At 42.6% G+C, this 20,891-nt stretch overlaps 3 protein-coding genes across 5 annotated transcripts; 2 read left to right on the top strand and 1 right to left on the bottom strand.

The window, feature by feature from the left end:
• Nucleotide 1: 1 nt before the first annotated feature.
• On the top strand, nucleotides 2-6,600 carry dnaaf10 (dynein axonemal assembly factor 10). 3 transcript variants are annotated; one of them, XR_011177989.1, is made up of 9 exons: nucleotides 7-402; nucleotides 898-998; nucleotides 1,118-1,248; nucleotides 1,410-1,511; nucleotides 1,685-1,800; nucleotides 2,395-2,529; nucleotides 3,558-3,655; nucleotides 4,076-4,360; nucleotides 5,754-6,600. XR_011177989.1 is itself a non-coding variant. In XM_069144252.1 (8 exons), exons 1-8 carry the CDS (start codon nucleotides 217-219, stop codon nucleotides 4,281-4,283), a joined length of 1,077 nt encoding a protein of 358 aa, XP_069000353.1. In that variant the 5' UTR covers nucleotides 8-216; the 3' UTR covers nucleotides 4,284-4,874. The 3 variants fall into 3 exon arrangements, 2 of the variants coding, with proteins under 2 accessions (XP_069000354.1, XP_069000353.1); XM_069144252.1 differs by lacking the exon at nucleotides 5,754-6,600 and having other exon boundaries at nucleotides 8-402; nucleotides 4,076-4,874; XM_069144253.1 differs by lacking the exons at nucleotides 4,076-4,360; nucleotides 5,754-6,600 and having other exon boundaries at nucleotides 2-402; nucleotides 3,558-3,656.
• Nucleotides 4,956-18,048, bottom strand: LOC138195143 (uncharacterized). Its single transcript, XM_069144251.1, has 20 exons — nucleotides 17,836-18,048; nucleotides 17,517-17,724; nucleotides 16,508-16,674; nucleotides 16,100-16,230; nucleotides 15,549-15,715; nucleotides 14,771-14,856; nucleotides 14,330-14,410; nucleotides 13,661-13,775; nucleotides 11,667-11,842; nucleotides 10,902-11,120; nucleotides 10,199-10,401; nucleotides 9,001-9,123; nucleotides 8,363-8,500; nucleotides 7,873-8,122; nucleotides 7,576-7,777; nucleotides 7,143-7,383; nucleotides 6,682-6,809; nucleotides 6,368-6,534; nucleotides 5,808-6,030; nucleotides 4,956-5,140 (listed from the first exon to the last, which is right to left on the bottom strand). Exons 1-20 carry the CDS (start codon nucleotides 17,992-17,994, stop codon nucleotides 5,001-5,003), a joined length of 3,324 nt encoding a protein of 1,107 aa, XP_069000352.1. The 5' UTR covers nucleotides 17,995-18,048; the 3' UTR covers nucleotides 4,956-5,000.
• Nucleotides 18,049-18,442: 394 nt separating this feature from the next.
• c1d (C1D nuclear receptor corepressor) lies at nucleotides 18,443-20,608 on the top strand. Its single transcript, XM_069144254.1, has 5 exons — nucleotides 18,443-18,759; nucleotides 18,928-19,051; nucleotides 19,264-19,330; nucleotides 19,862-19,917; nucleotides 19,998-20,608. Exons 2-5 carry the CDS (start codon nucleotides 18,932-18,934, stop codon nucleotides 20,202-20,204), a joined length of 450 nt encoding a protein of 149 aa, XP_069000355.1. The 5' UTR covers nucleotides 18,443-18,759; nucleotides 18,928-18,931; the 3' UTR covers nucleotides 20,205-20,608.
• Nucleotides 20,609-20,891: the final 283 nt, after the last annotated feature.

Raw genomic sequence — 20,891 nt, 5'->3', positions numbered from 1 at the left:
GACACGACGTTTGCGTACTTTAAATACGTAATATTTACTTGGAATGCACGTATTTTTTTGGTCAGGCATCCCTTCGGCCAGCTGCACGCTCTCTCTACGTCATACGTATCGGCCATTAATCTGAGCTTCAACCGTCTTACTTTCTGTCTTTCTTTTTTCCTTCCCGAGTGGATTTCAGCCGGTTTTTTTTTTTTAATTTTTTTTTTTTTTTACAAAATGTCATCGCCGCTGTCGAAGCCTCAGGTTATTGCGCACATCCAGAAGAGCTTGAACTACACGGTGTTCGACAGCAAATGGATCCCGTGCAGCGCCAAGTTCGTGTGTCTGGGGAACTTTCCCAGAGGAACTGGAGTGATGCAGATCTACGAAGTGCAGCACGGAGAGGCTCATCTCATCAAGGAGGTAGAGTGGCGTTGGGTTTTGTTTATTCTTGTCCCCATTTTTTATTTATTTATTTGTTTTTTTAACAGCATTACGTAATAGGGATCTTGGCGTTATCTTAGCGCCGGGTTTCTAGAAATGTCTTCCCCCGGCTCGTCTCCATGACAACAACCAACACGAAGACAGCAAACGACGCGCTGCGCCGGTCAAACGTTTTTAAATATATTACTGCAAATCTGATTTAACGTTATAAAGTGTCGAGATAAGGCGTAAATAATCAGCTTTAACAAGGTCCCGGTGTTTGATTTTATCTGAATCATTTTTAATTAAATGACCTCACTTCTGCTGTTGTTGTCCTTATTTGTAGTTTTTTTTGGTGTGTTTAAAAAAAAAAAAAAAAATTCAGATTATATTGAATAACAAATGAGTGAATAATGTTTCCCCCATGTTTGTCTTTTCACTGCTTCTTGCATTGTCCCGTCCTCAGAGTTAAACTTGTCTTTCTTACGTTTTCAGGTAGAGAAACCGAAGCCCATAAAGTGTGGGACGTTTGGGGCCACCTCTCTTCAACAAAGACACATAGCAACCGGGGATTTTGACGGAAATCTCAATATATGGTATTTAATTTGCAAGATTAAGAGCCTAGATTCTAATGTTTTAATTGGGTAATTGTAATTGGCCTCTGAATGGGAGAGACGTGTTGAATCGAAGCCGAGATCTGTCCGTTTGTCCACAGGAACCTGGAGGTGCCTGACGTGCCGGTGTTCACCGTAAAGGCCCACAAAGAGATAGTGAATAGCATCGATGCTGTTGGCGGTCTGGGAATCGGTGATGGCGCACCTGAGATTGTCACTGGAAGCAGAGACGGTTGGAGCATTAAAAGTTTCATGTCATTCGTGATAAATGGAAAAAACAAAACAAATGTGAACGCGTTGACGGAAAGAAAATTAAAGGCATAAAAGACACACAAAAAAAAGTAGATCCTGAGATAAATGTTTAAAAACTAAGTTTCCCTGTTTTTTTTACAGGGACAGTAAAGGTGTGGGATCCCAGACAGAAGGATTCACCTGTCGCCAACATGGAGCCGACGGAAGGAGAAACCAAGAGGGACTGCTGGACTGTCGCGTTTGGTTTGTAAAATATTACACATATTATACTGAAAAGGTACATCCGGGTTGTACAGACTAAAAAAAAATATAATCAAGGTCAAAAAAACAACAACATACAACTGTAAAACTGTGTTGTCCTTTTCCATCTTCACTGATCTTCTGTAGGTTTAATACAAACCTAATATACATTCCAGGTCACGCCTTCAACGATCAGGACCGCTGTGTGTGTGCCGGCTACGACAATGGTGACATCAAACTGTTTGACCTGCGGAATATGTCCCTGCGGTGGGAAACCAACATAAAAAACGGGGTGAGGTGAACACTTAAAAAAAAAAAAAACATCTGGCGTGACGTCCCTGCGGCGCGTGATGCTTCTGTTAAATATTTCACGGGACGTTTTCTTAAGTCATGTAGCCAGTGTGGCAACGCGGCCAGAAAATTGAACCCATGACGGAAGAAAATGGGAACTCAAACTGACACGGTGACTCGTCCAATTCAACTCTGCACCAACAAGAGTAATCCCAATATTTAGAATTGATGTTTTTATTAGGATAAACTGGTTAAAGTTGGATTATTTGTTTTGCGCCGAAACCTGAATTTGACTCATAATGCAGACACAAAAAAAAAAGAGAGAAGTGTCTGAAAATGACCACCCAGCATCATTCAGACTGCACATAAAACCACAGGGTGGTCTGAGGTGGATGTTCCCGTACCCACGCCATTTACAAAGCGCTGCAGAGTTTATTACGCAGCTGTCTCTCGTGTTCCTCACCGGGCCAGAGGTCATAACGTCCGTTTCAACACGTTTGACTGAAGAAGAGAAAAACAGTTTGTGGTGGAGCCGTGCCGTGTGCTAAATATCCAGGGAGTGATTGTTATTTCATCTTTTTATATCGCGAACCAGGTATGCTGTGTGGAGTTCGACAGGAAAGACATCAACATGAACAAGCTGGTGGCGACCTCGCTGGAGGGAAAATTCCACGTGTTCGACCTGAGGACGCAGCACCCCACCAAGGGCTTCGCCTCCGTTTCCGAAAAGGTAAAAGTGACCTGGTTGGAGCGAGCCAGACGGATGTTTGGCTCCCGTCTATGGGAAACACGTCAAACAGGTTATTACCATTGTTATTCTTATCCTTACATTAGCACACTACCGAGAGGAAATGGGGTCAGACGTCGCTCTGATCGTTTTCACAGCTGGAAGTGTTCGGGCTTGTGTTTGTCCAACGTTCTCTGTGGCTTTCTGTCGCCGGCCAAAAAATTGGGGAAAGAGAAGTGTGGCTTTTTGTGGGAAAATGCTAGAAAAACACACTTAAACCGGCATTAGAGCTCGGTCCGGCCTCGCCGAGTGTTTTGCTGCGTGTGAGAGATCAGGGGCCTCAGCTCTCTAAATATTTGTCCAGGTCTTCGGAGCGATCAACAGTTGGCACGTCAACCTCTCTAACCATGAATCATGACGCTCCGCTCAAGAATTTGGCCTAAAATAAATTAAAAAAAAACATATTAACATTAAATCTGTGTTTTTCTTTTTTATTAATATCAAGATTCTAAATGAAAATGATCAGTCATTCAGGACAGCCTCCTCTTTGTCATTTCTGCAGGTACATTTGCTGTTTTTGTTAGTTTTTTAAAGTGTGATATAGTTTTGTTTTGTTTTGTTTTTACTGTCTCTACCATCAGTGTTACCACATTGTTTCTTGAAACTTCACTCTGGGGGTTTTAATGAGCTCATGAATATTGTTTTATATATTATAAATATTTCTGCATTTGCAAAGCAATGATTTTATGGCTTTTGACTTTTTGATCTAAGGAAAGTGGAGCATTGAGGCGAGTGGATGCAAAGGAATGAGAGCTCGGTGCAGGGATAACATTTCGGGATAATAACTCTTCCGTCAATGACATCACTTTAAACAGAGTTTAGAATTTAAGTCAATATTGAAGGAGAGTCAAAACAGTCTCGACAAAATGACAGCAAAGCCCTCATCCGATTAAAGCGGCCGAAGGATTTTCTGCACAGCTTTGCCGCTGCGTGTGTTTTGAGAAGTAAACGATCCCTCTTCTCTATTTTAGGCTCATAAGTCAACCGTCTGGCAGGTGAGACATTTGCCTCAAAACAGAGACATCTTTATGACTGCAGGGGGAGCAGGCAACCTTCATCTGTGGAAATAGTAAGTAATCAGTCACAGTTAAAAAAAAAAAAAAAAAAAAAAAAAAAATCAGTTTGAGCCCGACTGAAGCATCACACTTTTCTGACACTTGATATTTGACAAAGATATGCAGCTAGGAAGGATATTTAACAGTCTGTTGTTCTCACGTACATCAGTTCGTTGAAACAGTAAACCTTAGTGTTGAAAATATACACGCTGACGCAAATAGATCGATTTGTAATTTACCCCAGGCATCTTTTTCTGCATTATGTTCTGTGGAAAAAAAGCTTTCGCGCCGTCCGTCATACACGCCAATACCGATGTGTCGCATCGTATACGACAGGCCCATTATGAGTGGATAAAATCAAGCTCAAATACGAACACACATTCGGGTGGTTGCGTGATAAGACTCACAGTTCCCTGATTTTCTCTGATCTCCAGTGAGTATCCCGCTCAGAGAAGCAAAAAGGACTCGGACGAAGCTGACGTGGGCGTCGCCGGCTCCGTCAACCTCTTGCAGAACGTCACTCTGTCCACTCAGCCAATCGCCAGCCTGGACTGGAGCCCCGACAAGCAGGGCCTGTGTGTGTGCTCTGGTTTTGACCAGTGTGTGCGCGTGCTCATCGTCACCAAACTCAACACGGTGTGAAAGAAAGCAGAGACTTGATGGTCGAGATCTGTGCAGCCCGACACGGAGTGAGACACAACTGCAGAGACGCACCAGTAGTGAGTGAATCGCTGCCTTTCTGTAATGTTGAATTATCTCTTCGTAGAAGTTTCTGACTGATTGAGTCTCGGCCTTGTTTTGTCACCGGTGTAATATATGCAGTGCTTTGGTGAGTCCTGCGGTGCAGAGGAATACCCCCGTAACACAGTTATTCATTTCCTATGTTATCATAAGGCCTCTATTGGAATGAAGAAATGAGTAATTTAGCCTCTGGGGATCCAAATTTAATTGCTTCATCAATTTCCATTTTTGTCGGAGCCTCACTGGAACACTTGTGGTTTGCTGCGGTCTTATTGAACATCGTTGTACTCCAGCTGTTGTTAAAAGTTGTCACTTTTTATATGATGTTTTTTTTTTATTATTTTTATTGAGAACTCCTGAGTTTTCAAATAAATGTGTTTTTGGGAAAAAACAAAACAAATGGCATCACTTTCTGCCCAATAAGAATGACTCATGACATCAGGAGTAAGTAAAGTCTGGAGAAGTCTTTTTTTTTTTTTTCTTCATGAACAAACATGAGTGTGTGTGATCCGCTCCAGGCGAAAGCTGCGTCTTTTTCATACGGAGTAAAGCAAACAGTGACTCACTTCAGGATTCAGAAAGATAAATACAGGCGTTGTTGGGGGATTGCAGACATGATCATATCCAGCATTTGAACTTGAAGAAGTCCTGGAGATCCTGATCGTCCTCCTCTCTGTCGTGGATCTTGGCGTAGACGCTCATCAGTAGCTTGTTCATGGATTTAGCATCCAAAATGTCCATGTGCTTCTCTATGCAACCTGCAAACAGCCACAGATGAGCACAACTAAATGACTAGCTGTCCCACTGAAACAAATACTGTAACATCTTGTTTATACTGGGTTTTAATATTTTTAAAAGATCGTTACTCTTTTTTTTTTTTTTTTCAAATGCACCGTTTCATATTGGCGTTCATTAACGTCTTTATATAATTAAGTTATTCTTTGACCTCGTGCTGCATGTACTGCATGCGCTACTATGTAGTATGTCACGCCATGTATCCGAGCATCACACCAGTTGAATGTGAGACACGTCTATAAATAACGTGACCCGGCATGTCACATGGGTCAGGCTGCGTGATTTCATTGCAACACATTCGTTAAATATAGTTCAGGTCACTACGAGGGAAATCACTGTAAACTGGTATATTTCCACTAAGTAGACAGTGCAGTGTTTGTTTAAACTCTGATTTAAGATTTGGGCGGAGTTTGACTCACCGTAGTGTGACGCAAAAGGACGCCACCATTTTATTTTTCACTAAAGTCAGCACTTTAAAAAGGTTGTAGTGCAAGTATCTTATTTGTTAAACGTTAAGAATGTGTATTCCCGCTAATAACTTTGACTTACTGCTTCTAAGTTTTGATTTCTTTGCAGACTGACATTGCTGCGCGTACTGCAGTATTTATGATAATAGGAAACGGTGATTACTCAGGCCCATGACTTTGCCGTGCGCCACGAGGCAGGAGCCCAGCAGCGGGTGCTCGTACTGCTCCTGTGACATCAGCATGCGGACGATCTCGCCCGTGATGAAGGCGTCATCGAAGCTCTGCTCGGCCGCCGGCTTCAGGGGGAACCGGCAGTACACGTCCACCGCGGCCTGAGGGTCGGACGGCTCCAGCAGCTGCACGAGCTCGACGTAGGCATCGTGGACCTAAACATGCAGGTAATTCATGAATCACGTCTGGGAAAACTAACATCAGACATCTGCCGACTGTTTGTAAATTTCTATAGAAATAAAATATTTCCCACGTTTTAAACACTCCAACACATAGACTTTCTTTTGGCCTTGAGACGTTCAATTCAGGTGGAAAGTTTAGGCAGCTATTCCTAATTTTCTAATACAGCAGAAGAACATGTGATCATTCAACTGGAATTAATCACCGAGACTGGAGTCACGCGGTTGAGTGGGTGTACAAATGTTGATGTAATCTTAATTTCATAGCCATTGCAAGGTGCTCTGAAATCTGAACGTAAACATAAGACCTGACCCCCGGTGCCATGGAGATGACCTCCTGGTAGAGCTGCTTCGACTGGTCCTGGGTGTCTGCAGAGCGGGAGAGGGCTCGAGCCAGACCCAGCCTCGATACGTGAGACCTGCGGTTCACCGGACCGGACTCGCTGACTGTGTCTGCCGAAGATGGCTCTGAAACAGCGACTAATGCATAAAATAGAATCACATCTATCGTCAAATCCAGGAAGACAAACAAAAAAAAAAGAGAAAGTTTCATGGAAGTTTTGGAAGTCACAACACCCATTTACACCTCCTCCAAACTTGAGTACGTGTTCCTCTGTAATGCTTTACCCTCTGCTGTCTCAACAGTATCAGGGCAACAGTCCTGTTTAGACTTGTTTGCCTGGAGCTGGGATTTAGCACTGTTGTTGGAAGGTTTAGCTGATCTCTCTGAATTGGCGGTTGCTCCAGGTCTCCCCCTACAGGAGAGAAGAAATATTACAACGGCTGTGAAATGGAGAACAAAATTGGAGAGAGAGGAGTCTGTTTGTGTTGTTTTACGACAAAGAAAACATGGCATGTTAATGCTGAAGAACTGCTACATGTGCAGCCTAGTGGGCAGGACTTTTTCTTTTTACATATTCTAGTGTAGTATTCAAAAGACTTGAAAATGTTTCCTTAATTTAAACAATTCACTTTTTATGCAGAGGAAATCGGGTTACAAAGCGAACATCCAGAGGAAATCATCCATGAATAGAAACCGGAAATAACAAAAACAGCCACATAACCACTTTCCTAAACACTCGACCCACCGGGCTGCAGGGGTTTTGACTGGAGTCCTGGAAGCCTTCGCTCCCCTCACGGAGGCCGGAACCGGAGCTTTGGTCCCAGGTACTGCCGCCTGCCCCTGACCGGGCCCTCCCCTGCCAGCCCTCGCTCCTCTTTTTGCCTCGCTGGGGTCACGCGGCCCATTCACTCCTGCTGGTTGGGCGATGGACTGCCCGGCCGCTTTCTTGTTTTTAGCCTCCAGCCGGTCCTGCCACCATTTTTGTCCTGAGCAAACAAGGGAAATGTTAACGAGGACATGAAGTTTAATTCAATTGGACTGAAATCAGTGCCTTGCACAGGTGTTTTAATTACATGTAAAACTAGACCCATCTCTACATAACTCTCTGTGAGGCAGCTGTAACTCTCTGTGAGATCAAAGACTTTCATTGTGAAAGCGGTAACGGTGCTCGGCCTCACTGCTGAGCTGCTCAGGTGTCTCTCCAATCTGAGTCTTGTCTTCCAGCTCGATGCTGGCCTGGAAGCTGAGGCAGGCATCACTTATGGCTTCCTTCGACCTGTCTGAGTTTGGGTTGTTGTTATATTGAGCCAGCTGGGCCAGACCCAAGAGACACAAGGCGTGGCCGTCCCGCGGTGAGTTCACGACGGCCAGATGACATGTCTGTACGGAGCAGCGGTAGGAAGAAGGGTACAAGTCTTGAGCTCTCTCGTCGCACCGCCGAGATCTGTGGTTAAACCAGAACTGAGCGCTCGTACCTTTTCCTGCATGTCCAGCAGCTCCTGGCAGGGGGCGACAGACGTGAGACGTACGAGAGCAGCGAGGGCCTGGCATCTCTTCGCCACCAGGGACCGGCTCTCCGTGCCAGCCCGGGCCTGGCGTTCGCCCTGCTGGATCAGCCTCTGCAGCAGGGCGAAGTGAGCATCCAGCAGCACCCACTCCAGCTGCCTGCTCGCCTCGCCACGACACACACACTGACTCACACTCTGGGCAGTCAGCACCGCCACACTGAAGCATTCCAGCACAGAGACGAGAAGACACGGGCGGTTTTATGCAACACTTAAAAAAAAAAAAAAAAAAAACTCGTACTTTTCCATGGATCGCAGATTCAAGATGGAGGTGAGTGAGACGGCGAACTGCTGCTGAAATCCAGGACTAACACAGAGGAGAGGTGATAATAGGAACAAAACGAAACAAAAAAAAACAGTCACATTTTCACTTCGGCAAAACCTCCGGTATTTAACGTACATGTGATAGACCTGTTCGGCACTCATGGCCTTTCCAGGCAACGTGTTCCTCTCCTGCAGCTGACCCAGAGTGAGGAGGCCTCGCAGGAACTGTGTGTTGAGGCTGGACAGAGGGTCTGATGGATCCCGCTCCACCCAGCTGGAGACGTCAAGAGAAACATCAGCAGCGCAGACTTGTATGTTTATATATAACTTGTACGCAAGCAAACCAGGGGAATGAACTCCTAAGTAATAAATCACGGCGACGGGTCGATCCGAAAATTAGATCGTTTTTGAATGAAGCGAAGAATCAGAACTCAAAATGTTCACGGAAGCTTTCTCCCCTTCCAATTCGAATTTTTCTCTTTTCGCCCAAAACTTTTGAGTTTTCCCGGTTTCAGTAATAAAGATTTAGATTTGTCTGATGGCGCTGCATATAAACATCTCAGTGTGCCTCTGCGGAGTAAAAGTCTTTTTCTCTTGCTATTCTCCCTCCTGCAGGCTCAAACAGAACATCCCGGTGCATTACTGTTGCTGTCGCGCCCTCACACTCTCTCCATCGCTCGCTGAGCTGAACGTATCCACCTCCACCACACACACAAACACACACACACACACACACACATTACATTACATTACATTACGCAGACACATGCGCACCTCTCGCTGCAACGCTGGCTGACAAAGTGCTCCAGTCCCTGTTGTAAGAACAGAGCAGCCTCCTTCCCCGTGTCCTCCGAGGCTTCCTGTTCCTGCTGCAGCAGAGCCAGCCCCGTGAAGAACCTGAGAAAACACAAAACTGCGGGCCTCGTCTCACACGTGTGACTACAACTTCCGATATAAAAACACAATATGATGTAGGTGCTACAGGGGCGCGAGCAGTTCAGGAGCGGGTTGAGATGTTGGTCAAAGCTGCTTTTACGTTAAAGTGACGCAGAAAAGGATACGCAGCCTTTAGAACTTCTCTCCACTCTATTCTTCTTTAGCAACGAGTCGATCCCTGACCTACGGTTTGTGCAAAAGGTTGCTTTTAAGTTTTCAACAAGAGATGAAAAACATGATCGTATGGTTAGTCACGCAGTCCACTTCCTCCGTTCACAGTGTGTAATTTACTCGACTCCGCGTTGACGTGCATGACAAGAGGAAGGTGCGCATTCCTCTCTCCGATTCGATCAACATTCATGTGAGCTGAGAACTTGCGATATTTAAGAAATGTTTGCTCAATTGTATTCAGTCTTTCTGCCCGTACAGGTTTTCTGTGGGAGGATTCAAACTCCTTGACCTTACTGACCCTTTCGGGAACGTATTTTCCCCTGTAAGATTTCCTTGTGAGGGATATTGTTTGCTGATATTGTATCGTCGTTCGTCATTTCACATTTTCACTGGTGACATGCATGTTCTGTTGTGCCTCTGCCAGCGGGTAAATTTAACTGATAGTACAAAGTGCAGCCAAGTACGAGGCGGCGCTGGTTGATTACAGATGGATTCCACCTGTGTCTAAGTGGAACTCATTCTAGAGAACCTCCCTGATTGGCTGCAGACAGGAAGTAGCAGGGTACAAGATGTCTTTGTTTTTTTTGGTTGTTCTAAATGAATTAGATTTAGTTTTTGAGGGGAGAAATTGCTGCCTGTTTGCCGGTCTCCCATTTCAACAACGGTCATCCACAACAATGGTGCTATATTGTTTTTCTTGGACTGCCTGAGTTATGCAGCGAATTTAAAGGCCGGTCAATGCATCGATCTTTATATGCGTACAAAAGCCTCTCGGCTCGTCAGGTTATTAATTCATTTTTGTCCTTATTGTTACTAGAACAGCTCCTTCCACCTCCTACCACTGGCGATACACCTGTGAGCTGACCTGAGTGCAGGGTGTAGAGGCTGCAGGGCCAGGCCGCTCTGAAGGTGCTGCAGGGCTTCCCTGCTCTTCCCCTGCAGCAGCAGCAGCCTTCCTACATGGAGGCTGTACTCCCAGCTGTCGGGACTCAGAGACCAGGCGTCCAGGTACTTCCCGAGAGCTCGGTGGATACAGCTCTCCTCGTCCCGCATGGCTGCGTTACTGTCCTGCGACCAGATTGGGAAAGAGAGTGTCAATCCATCTGTCGTTTATTGATAAGTGATTATTCAGTGGGTGCTTCGATCAATTAATTCTTATGAAAGAAGTTTCTTTACGACATCCAGCGCTCGAAAATGGCGAGGCATTCAGTTTGTTAAAAAGCGACCAATTCAATTTGTTTGGATACTCCGAGTTAAGGGATGCAGTCATTCAATTGTTTTCTCTTGTTATAAAACTGGAGATGTGTGTGTGTGTGTGTGTGTCATTACTAAAAAGATTTATACTCAAAGAATAAGACAAAATGTGCAAACAGTATTTTTTTTATATATATATATATATATATATATATATATATATATTTTCATTTTTCAACTGTTGTTTTTTTTGTTTTTTTCACGGATCATTGACATCACATGAAGTTAAACTGAAAACCTTTCTGGTCGTTGCGCTTTCCAAATTACAGCTAGTAAATGAAACTTTATTGCTCAGCGCCATATGACCCAGTTACCTTGCCAGTTCTCTTGGAGAACCAGATGTAGAGTGTCTGAACATAGTCAGCTTTGCTGGACTGTCCCTGATCTTTGAGCAGACGGTACTCCTTATCCAAGGCCTGCAGCTGGTTCTCCACTGTGGGCGTGCCCGGCAGGTGCAGTTTACACACGGCCAGGATGTCGTCCTGACGTGCTGCTGATTTGGCATCGCTCAGCTCGTCTCTTTCCCTCTTAGCCTGGAGACAAAGGAACGAAAAGGTGAAAGCTTATTTTCCCTCTTCATCTGAACAGTTGACATTTCTCAAATTTAAGGCACATTTTGACCTTTATAATCGGATTCATTTTCAGCATTCAAAAATGTGCTAAAGTTTTCAGACGAGACCATTCATGCTACGTGTGTAAAGCAATAGTATTTGAGTCCTTTGTCAAACTTTATAAATCTCTTGATCTCCACTTGCTTCGTGACAAATACAAATTTGTAATGCAACAACAAAACTGGGTTGTTGGTTTTTTTTTTAGGATATTTCAATTGCGTGGTTACAAAAGTCCTTTCATTACCATCCAGTTTTTCAGATGCTTCAAGGTTACATTTTTTACTAAGAAACTAAAGGTGTGAATGTGTTGAACAGTGTCAGCGGTGAAAATAATTTTAATAAAAATTTAAAAAAAAAAAGTCCTCCAGTAAACAAGTTGCAAGGTTATCATCCACGTTTCGCCACAGTAAAAGCTGGTCGTGGAGTCGAAGCACGTCCCCCGACAGCGCTCGTCTTCCCTGACGGTACCTTCCTCTGCAGGCCGTACATCGCTGCGGCGTAGTGCTGCTCCTCCAGAACGAGGCCCAGCAGGAAGTGGAGCCGGGCGTCTGTGGAGCCGAGTCTGACGGCCGACGCGTAGTGGACGACGGCCTGCTCCAGGCTATCCAGAGGAGACCGGCCGTCCTCGTACTGCAACGCGTCCCCTGGAGAAAAGTGAGGAATAAACACCGTCGCCTATACGGTATGCACGCGTCAGGCAACAAGGCCACAGCATTTGCATGTATACGAGTGAATTTGCATCATGATGGAGCTTGTAAAAACAATGTTTCACATTGACCTTATTCCTCTGCTCTCCGGCAGCACTGGATGTTTGAAATAATAAAACCCTTTATGGCCGGTTCACCTATAATAGCTGTCATTTACTTTAATGGCTTAAGAACGGGGCTTATTCATCTGCTTCTGAGCTCACAGCACTGTCAGTCACCAGCTGTGATGTCAGCTGGGTGGGTTGATTTGTTTCCAAAAAAAAAACTAGGAGCTGCAAAGCCAGAAATCTCAGAATCTGGTAACAAACAGTGTGTTTAGAGCTGATAAATTTATCTTATAAAAAAAATTAAGTTAATGATGTTTGCTGAAAAAAAAAAAAATCCTGAGACATTTAAACTACAGAGATCTAAAGAACAACCTTTTAAAATAGGAAAAAAAAAATGACATGCTGAACTTCAATAATTCAGTGGACTTGACTTTGCTGTTTGGCAAAATCCCCAAATTGGTTCTAAAATATCAAATAATTCACAGCAACAATATTATCCTCTACATTTATATTTTAACACGAGTTATAATAATAATAATAATAACTGATAATAGGTTTGAACTTTTATCTAAGATTGTGGTGAGACTGAATTTGGTTACTTTCTTGTGTTACGCGCTCATGAAAGGCATGAAACTCTGAAATGAAACTCTGGTCTCTGTGAAACTGTTTCATCCGAGCGCTTCACTGCACCGCATGAGGAGAAATAGAAATAAAAGGATCTCCCATTTAGCTGCCTTCTGTTTCACTCGCCGATGATTGGATGCGTCATTTGCATGAAATATTCAGAGAGAGTAACTTCCCTCTCTGTCAGACTACACTGATGTCACGGCTTTTAAATGGTAAAACTCCAGAGAGTGGGCTTATTACAAAACCGACCCAGCAGCAAACGCTACACTGAAATGAACCTTTTTTTTTTCTTTTTTTTTGGCCATTTCTTTTAATAATACATACTAGATGAATTCCTTCTAGCTCATGAAAATGTTCTGTGGGCCGAGCATATTCGCATGCAGCTAATGTTAATATACTGTGTGCAGTAAATCAAATAAGTTTATACGAGGCCAATGGATCCGATGCGATCTCTGTGTTCAACAATGAGAGGTCACTATTTATTCTCTATTCTTCATGCAGTTTGATCTGCTGCAACAGAAACGGCTTGTTTATATTTTAAGAAGTCTGTCTTGTCCGTCTCAGTCGTCTGGGATCAGTCTCGAATGTCGCTTCTCGGGACTCATCAAGCAATTAGCCGGGCACGAGTGGCTGAGAAAACACCAGCAGTAACTGGAGTGCCCGGCACGTCCGATGGAGGAGGACGTTTCAGAGGCGACCACGAACAGGCCCGTTTTCATGTATTTTTTTTTAATAGCTGAGGCCGAGCAGCTGTGCCGAGGCGACGCGGGGGGGGGGGGGGGGGGGGGGGGGGTGGTGGTGGTGGGGGGGGGGGGGGTTAAGGGGGAGAGGGGGATGTCTGCTGGCCAAGGGTGCGTTTAAACACTCAACACACAGTTGTGTTATTTAACCAGCTGTGGAATACAAAGGACACAGTCTGGTACAGTGGACGGTAATTTAGACAGACGCATTTTAGAAGGAAGTCGAGGGGTTTGTAAGAGAAGTTTTAGTTGGTGGATTTAGGTTGCATCACTGTTGTAATTGGCAACAGACTTTGAAATGAGCCCTTTTTCATTTCTGAACCGACAGCAGTGCTACTCACCTGGTTTTGGCAGGTGTTGCCTGTAGAGTTTCAGCTGCTCCTCAGCCATCTCGCACAGTTTATCCACGTTGTCTTCTCCCGCTGTCGTCTGGAGTCTTTTCTCCCAGTTACGCATCTGCAGGAGACAAAGACAAGAAGGCCAAGCAGTGAAACGTAAACAAGTAGGAAGGAGAGGTGATGAGGATATGAGCAATTGGTACAATTTATGATCCTTCATGCGCCGAGCAAAAAATGTGGTGGACGTAAACCCGACTAAACACAATGGTGTCAGAAAAAGTGCTTACTCGCATTTAGAGACACTTGCATAATGCTTAGCTGACAAAATAATGCCTCGTGCAATAAAGTAACTTATCAAACTTCACTAAGTTAAATCAGAATGGGATGAATTTCATGTGACCAAAATGTTTTTTTTTTTTTTTTTTTTTTTAAATAGATCTCTTGTCTTTTTACCTTGTGTCAATATTCTATATAAAACTATGCAAGTCATAAATATCGCTACAACAAAGTCCTCTCGACTCATAACTATATAACTGAACAGATTCAGGCTTCGCAGCTAAACTCTACTTTACTAAATGGGAATTTTTTTTTGTAATATGTAAGATTAAAAAAAAAAACACCAATCAAACAAAATGCCTCTGAAAAAACAAACGTAACGGTGCAGATTATTACCTCGCAGGTGTGTTTAGTCTCGATCTCCAAACATCTGGATGATGCAAAGTGCTTCTTATACCAATCTGTCTCCGTTACTTCCTGAAAGAAATGGTACCGTGGTTACAAGATGTTTAAAGACGACAGATGTGCGGATGCAGAGTTGAGATCCACGATTAAACCTTTCAACCGGACCGACCCGGTGAATCTATTTTAATATGCAGTGCAGAACTGGGTTTGTCATTTTGGGTCGACAGTTACGCACCCGAGCACCGTTGCACACAGATGCTCAGTTTTATCCCCTCTCAGCCGTGGAAACTGAAGCTACTCTTACTGTGGAAGTCAAACCGGCACTTAGTCACCGTGAAAGGAGCGCTGACTTGTAAATAAAGGATGAGCGGGGTCGAGGTCGGTGGCGGTGATTCTGACGGCGCGGCGCGCTGCTTCATCTTTCATACCGACCTTTGCATCCAGGTCCCCTGTGGGCTTGTGTGGACAGTCCAGGGCGTGTGACCCCAGCTCCGACAGCTTCATCACACGGTCGCATCCTTTGTTTAAAGAAAAACAAAATAAATAAATAAAAGGCTATCGTACACTTAAATGACACACTTTTGGTAAGTCGAATCAGGTTTGTGTTGTTTTTTTTTACGGGATAGATAGGAGCTATCCGTTTATCTGAACAACTCGGTGCAATTATTTTTCCTTCAACCTGAAGCATCCATCCAAACCGAACAACCTGCTGGATATCGAGGCCCGGCATGAAATCCAGCCTTCACCCCGCGGCCCCTTGTTACGTGAGGTTTTAGTTAAGTAATAATATCCTCCTCGTTACAGCAACATAATCTGTGTCTACAGTACCATCTTGTCACACGATACTCTAGGTTGTGTAATCGGGACTGTCAAGAGGTGAGACAGCGTGCACCCAGCATATCAATAATATAGTTATACAAGCATTTCTTCTGGGTGGAGCTCGATGGGCAGAAATAATTCAATCATTCTTAAAGGGTCCATTTAACGGCAGTTCTTTGATTCACTGACTGATGTGACATTCATGAAGCAAGCAACGATGTTCCTCCTCTCTGCATCTCCTGCTTTTTGCTTGGGTCTAAGCAGAAATATCAGCTGGTCTATGACTCAACCTACTGACCTTCATCTCAGCAAATAACAACTTTACCGCCGCCGCCGCACCAGCTCCGCTTTACGCAAATCTTTTAAGAAAAGCTAAGAGATCGAGCTTCACCTCTGTAAAAAAAGAAACACTTGACCAGGGAGGCCGACATCCTCCGGTCGAGATCCAGTTCCACGACCTTCCAGCCGTCTCCCAGAGGACGGTCGCTAAGTGGGTCCACTTTTGATCTCCGTGCCAGCATCTCAATGTAAGGCCTTGAGAAGATGTTCTTCGGGTCACTGGAAATCGACGAGAGAGAGAGAGAGAGAGAGAAAGACGGCTTTTATCGAACAATAACACAGAGGTTAGAGTGTGCGTTGAGACGCAATAACATATAGACATTTTTTCACATTTCAAATACAGAAAAAGGTGAAAATGACTAATTAAATAGCATAAATCTAAATAGCCAAATTAGGGAATGAGAAGTGGAAATTACTTTTGGCATACTCCATCCGGTACTGATTCTTGCCCTGTGCGATGTATTTTAATTTCAGTATTTTGCAATTGCATTACTTGTAAAGCACGTTTCAGATAAATAAATACATATATATATATAAATATGATACAGGTGGTAACTAACGGTGCCAACATTTTCCTCATAGATCTTCCCATTCAAGTCTCACCTGGGGTTGATAGACACCGGCCTGTAGAAAGCACTCAGGGAAACCGGACATTCAAAGTCCAGCTGCTGCTTCCCGTCAGCGAAGGTCACCGCCGTGGGAATCAGCTCTCGGATCACCAACAGCGTGTACACCTGACAGAGCGAGAGGTGTGTTACTCAGAAAAACAAAACAAAACAAACAATGACGACACCGCCCCACACAAACTGCATTCTTTAAAGTTCCTTATGTCATGTTATTGTCCCATCCCATTATTTTATCTAGTATGAAATATAAGGTTACTCTGGGCTATTTTGTGTTTGGTCTGTCACCATTTCACCGCGATAATCAAACACACACAAGACTCTTGAATCACATCGGCACTCCGCTTATCTGGTTATGGGCAGTCACCGGATCGTGTTCTCGTGGTACCTGTGAAATAGTGCCATCTGCTGAACACACCGAGATCTCCACCACGGTGTCGCCCACGTTGAGTGGGACCGGCTGCGAGCTGCTCGCCCCATTCACGGTCACTTTTATGTTTCTGTCTGGCACCTTGGGAAGCAGCGTCACTGCATTACAATGAAAGGGAACAATACCTGGGGGGGGGGGGGGGCACAAAAAAAAAAGATATATTTAATATTTGAGTGCCACCTTACAAATACTAAGAACTATGTTTTATATATATAAAATATATGTTTTATATATATTATATATATATATTATATATATATTTTATATATATATATTATATATATATATGTTTTATATATATTAAGAACTATGTTTTATATATATAAAACATAGTTCTTAATATTTGTAAGGTTGCACTCAAAACAGGAATATCAATATTAAGAATGTAAATGTATTAAAATGCGCAGAAATAATAATAATAAAAATATATATATATATTTTTTAATATATATAAATAAAATAAATAATATTTTTAATATATATAAATAAAATAAATAAATTTATTAAAAAAAAGAAGATATATTTAATATTTGAGTGCAACCTTACAAATATTAAGAACTATGTTTTATATATATATATAAAAAAACTATGTTTTATATATATATAAAACATAGTTCTTAATATATATCTACAAATATTAAGAACTATGTTTTATATATATATAAAAAAACTGTTTTATATATATATAAAACATAGTTCTTAATATTTGTAAGGTTGCACTCAAATATTAAATATATCTTATTTGTTTTATAAATTTATTTATTTTATTTATATATATTAAAAAAAATATATATATTTTTTATTATTATTATTATTTCTGCGCATTTTAATACATTTACATTCTTAATATTGATATTCCTGTTTTGCAAACACATTTGTATATCGATGTATTTACTCTCTGCATTCATTAAAATATAAAATAACAGCACAACACGATTCTAAAACTATGTTTAAAGTGTGTACCCACTGTTGTATTCATAGACTTTGGTAGAAAATGCAGGCTGAAGAGGGACATGTCCTTCCAGAGACAGGTGACGGAGCTCCGCGACCTTTGCGGACAGTTTGGAGATTTGCACGCAGTATTTCTTGATGGTGCCGTCCTCGGCCACCACCTCGATGTCCACTCTGTTCAACCCGTCCTTCAGTTTAACGGTGGCGGACCGGTCTCCAGAGAGCTGAAACACAAAGCTGAAGGTTTCATACTCGATGTGAAAGAGGCTTAAACAAACAAACAAACAAACAAACAAACAACAACAACAACGCTCCGCTGCGTTACAAGCACTCACGATCTTGTGTGAAGCCCCGCAGTCACTGGTGAGCAGGTCCAGAGTCACTTGGTGGACGCTGCTCTCCACTTCCGTCGTGTAGTCTGTGACTTCTGGTGTGAACGCTGGCCGGAGTTCCCCCGCGGAGACGGACAGCTTCTCCAAATCACAGTTGTCCATCGCTCCCACTCGTGTTCAGCTCCAAACGCGCTAAACTGTCGTCGTCTCGCGTCCCGGCGCTGACGCCCCCCCGGTTACCACGGTAACGCGAAAACTCCGCGCACCTATCGCGATATTAAGTTACTAACTATATAAAAAAAAATAATAATAATTTTTTTATTAAAGCGCCTTTTTTTTTTTTTCTTCTTTTTTTTTTTGCCGTTTGGTTAATACAAAAATAACCAACACTCGCAATTAAATGCTGTTCGTAATTAGAGGTATTTTGTGGTTAAAGCGTGCATACGTGTCAAAAAAATTAAAAACACACCTTTTCAGACTTTAACCTTGAATAGTAGCACTTAAAATGGCATTTAATTATAGCACTTTGAAGTTTGGATATCTTGAAGAAAATTGTACTTTCTTAATTGTTGTTGTTCTGAATTTGTTTGAAACGTACTTATTGTAAGTCGCTTTGGATAAAAGCGTCAGCTAAATTAAATGTAATGTAATGTTATGTAATATTAGAAGGAAAACATGGTTCTACGGCCATTCAAAATTATACATAAAATTATTTTTTTGTAGATACAGCTGATATCAAGCCATAAAAGTAACACACGCAGTTTTAATTAAACATGTTCAAAGCAAGCTACTCGCCTACCGCCAATAAAACGCAAAGGAGAAACTCCTCTTCCAAACGGCAGGCGGCAGTAGAGCGCAGAAGAAGAAGAAAAAGACAAGTTCCGGATTTCCTTACGTCACTTCCTGTTGGCTACAGCGTGCTGAAAGGTAAACGTGATCAAGTTTATCGTCAAATATGATCCGATTCTGCTCCTAATGGGATTGGAATTGGGAGTTATTGTTGTTGTTGTTGTTTTTTCTTCTTTCTGTGTCTTGTGAAATAAACGCGTTGCGGCAGAGTGACGTGACAACCGTGCGACTGTAATGACTTTACAGGGAAATGGAGGACTACCCTCACGAGATAGACGAGCAGCTCACCGGCTTCGACTCCTCCGTGAACTCGGTCAAAACCATGTTGGACAAGTTGATGTCGATGCCCAGAAAAGAGCCGCAGCAGAAGGTACTGCGGCTTTGCTTTGCATTTGCTCATTTTTTTTTTTTTTTTTTTTACCATGAATACAGCTGCGAGCCTGTCACGTGTGCACAGGCGTTGTAACGCACATTTGCAAAAACAAGCACACTTTATGCCACTTTTATTTATATGAGGACATTTCTATTGACCCGTTTTATACAGCTGGTATTAAACTAAATCTGTTTTTACTGCATTGACAGCTGGATCCTTTGGATCAAGCCAAGCTGGACCTGATGTCTGCTTACACCCTGAATTCATTATTTTGGAGTAAGTTTTTTTCTGAATGTTTTTTTTTGTTTTTGTTTTTATAGTTATGCTGGTTTTGAACTGACTTTTAAGTATTGTTGGACTTTCTTTGTATCTTTTATGCATCTCTGATGTGAATTTACCCCTGAAATCAATTATTTCTTATTTTGAAACACCACATACTCTTTCTTTTAGATTATTTTGCCAGTTTAACGAGTTAGGAAGCACGATCAAGATGCGTTTCATTATAGACTGTCACGCTTCTGTGATAATGAGTCATCATGTGTTTTATCCGCATAAATAATCAGACAACAGTGGGATAGGCATGGCTGGGTTTCGGTAACTGCACATGTGATTTCCTCCACAAATATTGTGTGAAGCGATGACAATTACTGCAAAATACCGATTTACAAGCACCGTGTTTCTCGGGAGTATTCATCCCAAAGAGCTTTATACTGAATTTGCCTTGATTTAGAATCAAAGCGCATGTTGTACAAGTGTTCTATTTGGCATTACGCAAACAAGTTGTCTTACTTTTATTCTTGTTCACAGTGTACTTGGTAACACAAGGACTAAATCCCAGAGAACATGCAATCAAACAGGAACTGGTACGCACCATCTTCTACCCACTTCGCTCTTTCTCTATATTTATTTGCGTTGTCTAATTCCACCGATCTCTGTTCTTCAGGAGCGAATAAGGACTTACATGAACAGAGTGAAGGAGATCACTGACAAGAAGAAAGCGGCCCGTCTGGATAAGGGGGCTGCTTCGCGCTTCGTCAGGAACGCTCTTTATGAAGCGGAGGACAAAGAGTCGAGAAAAAAAGCGGCGTCCAAGAAAGCAGCGGGAACGCCAGCCAGCTCCCCACATCCAAAGCGTCAAAAGCGGAGCTGAAGTAGAGGAGGATCTGTCCCGTGTGGTGTCAATGCAAAGTGCACTACTTGTAGGGTTGACGAACTCTGAAGTAAATATTTTGGTCATAAGGCAAATTTTAAGGCCAATTTTATATGTCAGACAACAGGAGAAAGCAAGATATATATATTGTAATTCACCTGATTTGCTCACCAGTTTGTTTCTGGATGCTGCTGTGGTCGATATCATGCTGTAAAGTTCTTGTAATGTTAAACGTTTGATCAAATCGTTGTACTTTGAGAGTGATTCTATGAATCATAAGTTGTTGTTTTTTTTACATTTGCATGTTTTTACACGCATGCCACGTTTCAAACACTTTGGAGGAAAAAGGTTTCAGTCATATATCGTTTCGGGGATTTCCTTCAAAATAAAAAAAATACTCAGCAGACATTGCGTTTGAGTTGCTTATTGTGCAATACAGGTAAAAGTGAACGCTTCGTTGTAGGACTTTTCCATAGAAGACATTTTGACATGCAACGGTGTGAAAAGCACGGGTATAAATAATATTAGCCGGTTTCCATTTAGCTAATCCAGTTTCGGTTCTTGGTGTTGTGAATGTTATTATACAGCAGTGTTTTTTTTCTGCTAGTGTGGTATTTTTGCAGAGTTGGAAAAAATAAGTGTCTATGACTATAGATAATACACTCAAGACAAAGCTGTTTTAACTCA

Source organism: Embiotoca jacksoni, unplaced genomic scaffold, assembly GCF_022577435.1.
Source record: "Embiotoca jacksoni isolate LCO1_2020_lvr unplaced genomic scaffold, fEmbJac1.0.p SCAF_12, whole genome shotgun sequence".
Classification (NCBI taxonomy): domain Eukaryota; kingdom Metazoa; phylum Chordata; class Actinopteri; family Embiotocidae; genus Embiotoca; species Embiotoca jacksoni.
Note: the sequence above shows the minus strand (reverse complement) of the source record. Positions and strands in the feature narration are given on the sequence as shown.

Coding starts and splice junctions, on each gene's coding strand:
- dnaaf10 (XM_069144252.1), top strand. CDS start 217: ATGTCATCGCCGCTGTCGAAGCCTCAGGTTATTGCGCACATCCAGAAG. Junction 1,512..1,684: donor CTGCTGGACTGTCGCGTTTG/GTTTGTAAAATA, acceptor TATACATTCCAG/GTCACGCCTTCAACGATCAG. Junction 2,530..3,557: donor TCGCCTCCGTTTCCGAAAAG/GTAAAAGTGACC, acceptor TCTCTATTTTAG/GCTCATAAGTCAACCGTCTG.
- LOC138195143 (XM_069144251.1), bottom strand. CDS start 17,994: ATGGACAACTGTGATTTGGAGAAGCTGTCCGTCTCCGCGGGGGAACTC. Junction 14,411..14,770: donor CAGGGGACCTGGATGCAAAG/GTCGGTATGAAA, acceptor CATTTCTTTCAG/GAAGTAACGGAGACAGATTG. Junction 6,031..6,367: donor TCATCTCCATGGCACCGGGG/GTCAGGTCTTAT, acceptor CTGCATGTTTAG/GTCCACGATGCCTACGTCGA.
- c1d (XM_069144254.1), top strand. CDS start 18,932: ATGGAGGACTACCCTCACGAGATAGACGAGCAGCTCACCGGCTTCGAC. Junction 19,052..19,263: donor GAAAAGAGCCGCAGCAGAAG/GTACTGCGGCTT, acceptor CTGCATTGACAG/CTGGATCCTTTGGATCAAGC. Junction 19,331..19,861: donor CCTGAATTCATTATTTTGGA/GTAAGTTTTTTT, acceptor TCTTGTTCACAG/TGTACTTGGTAACACAAGGA.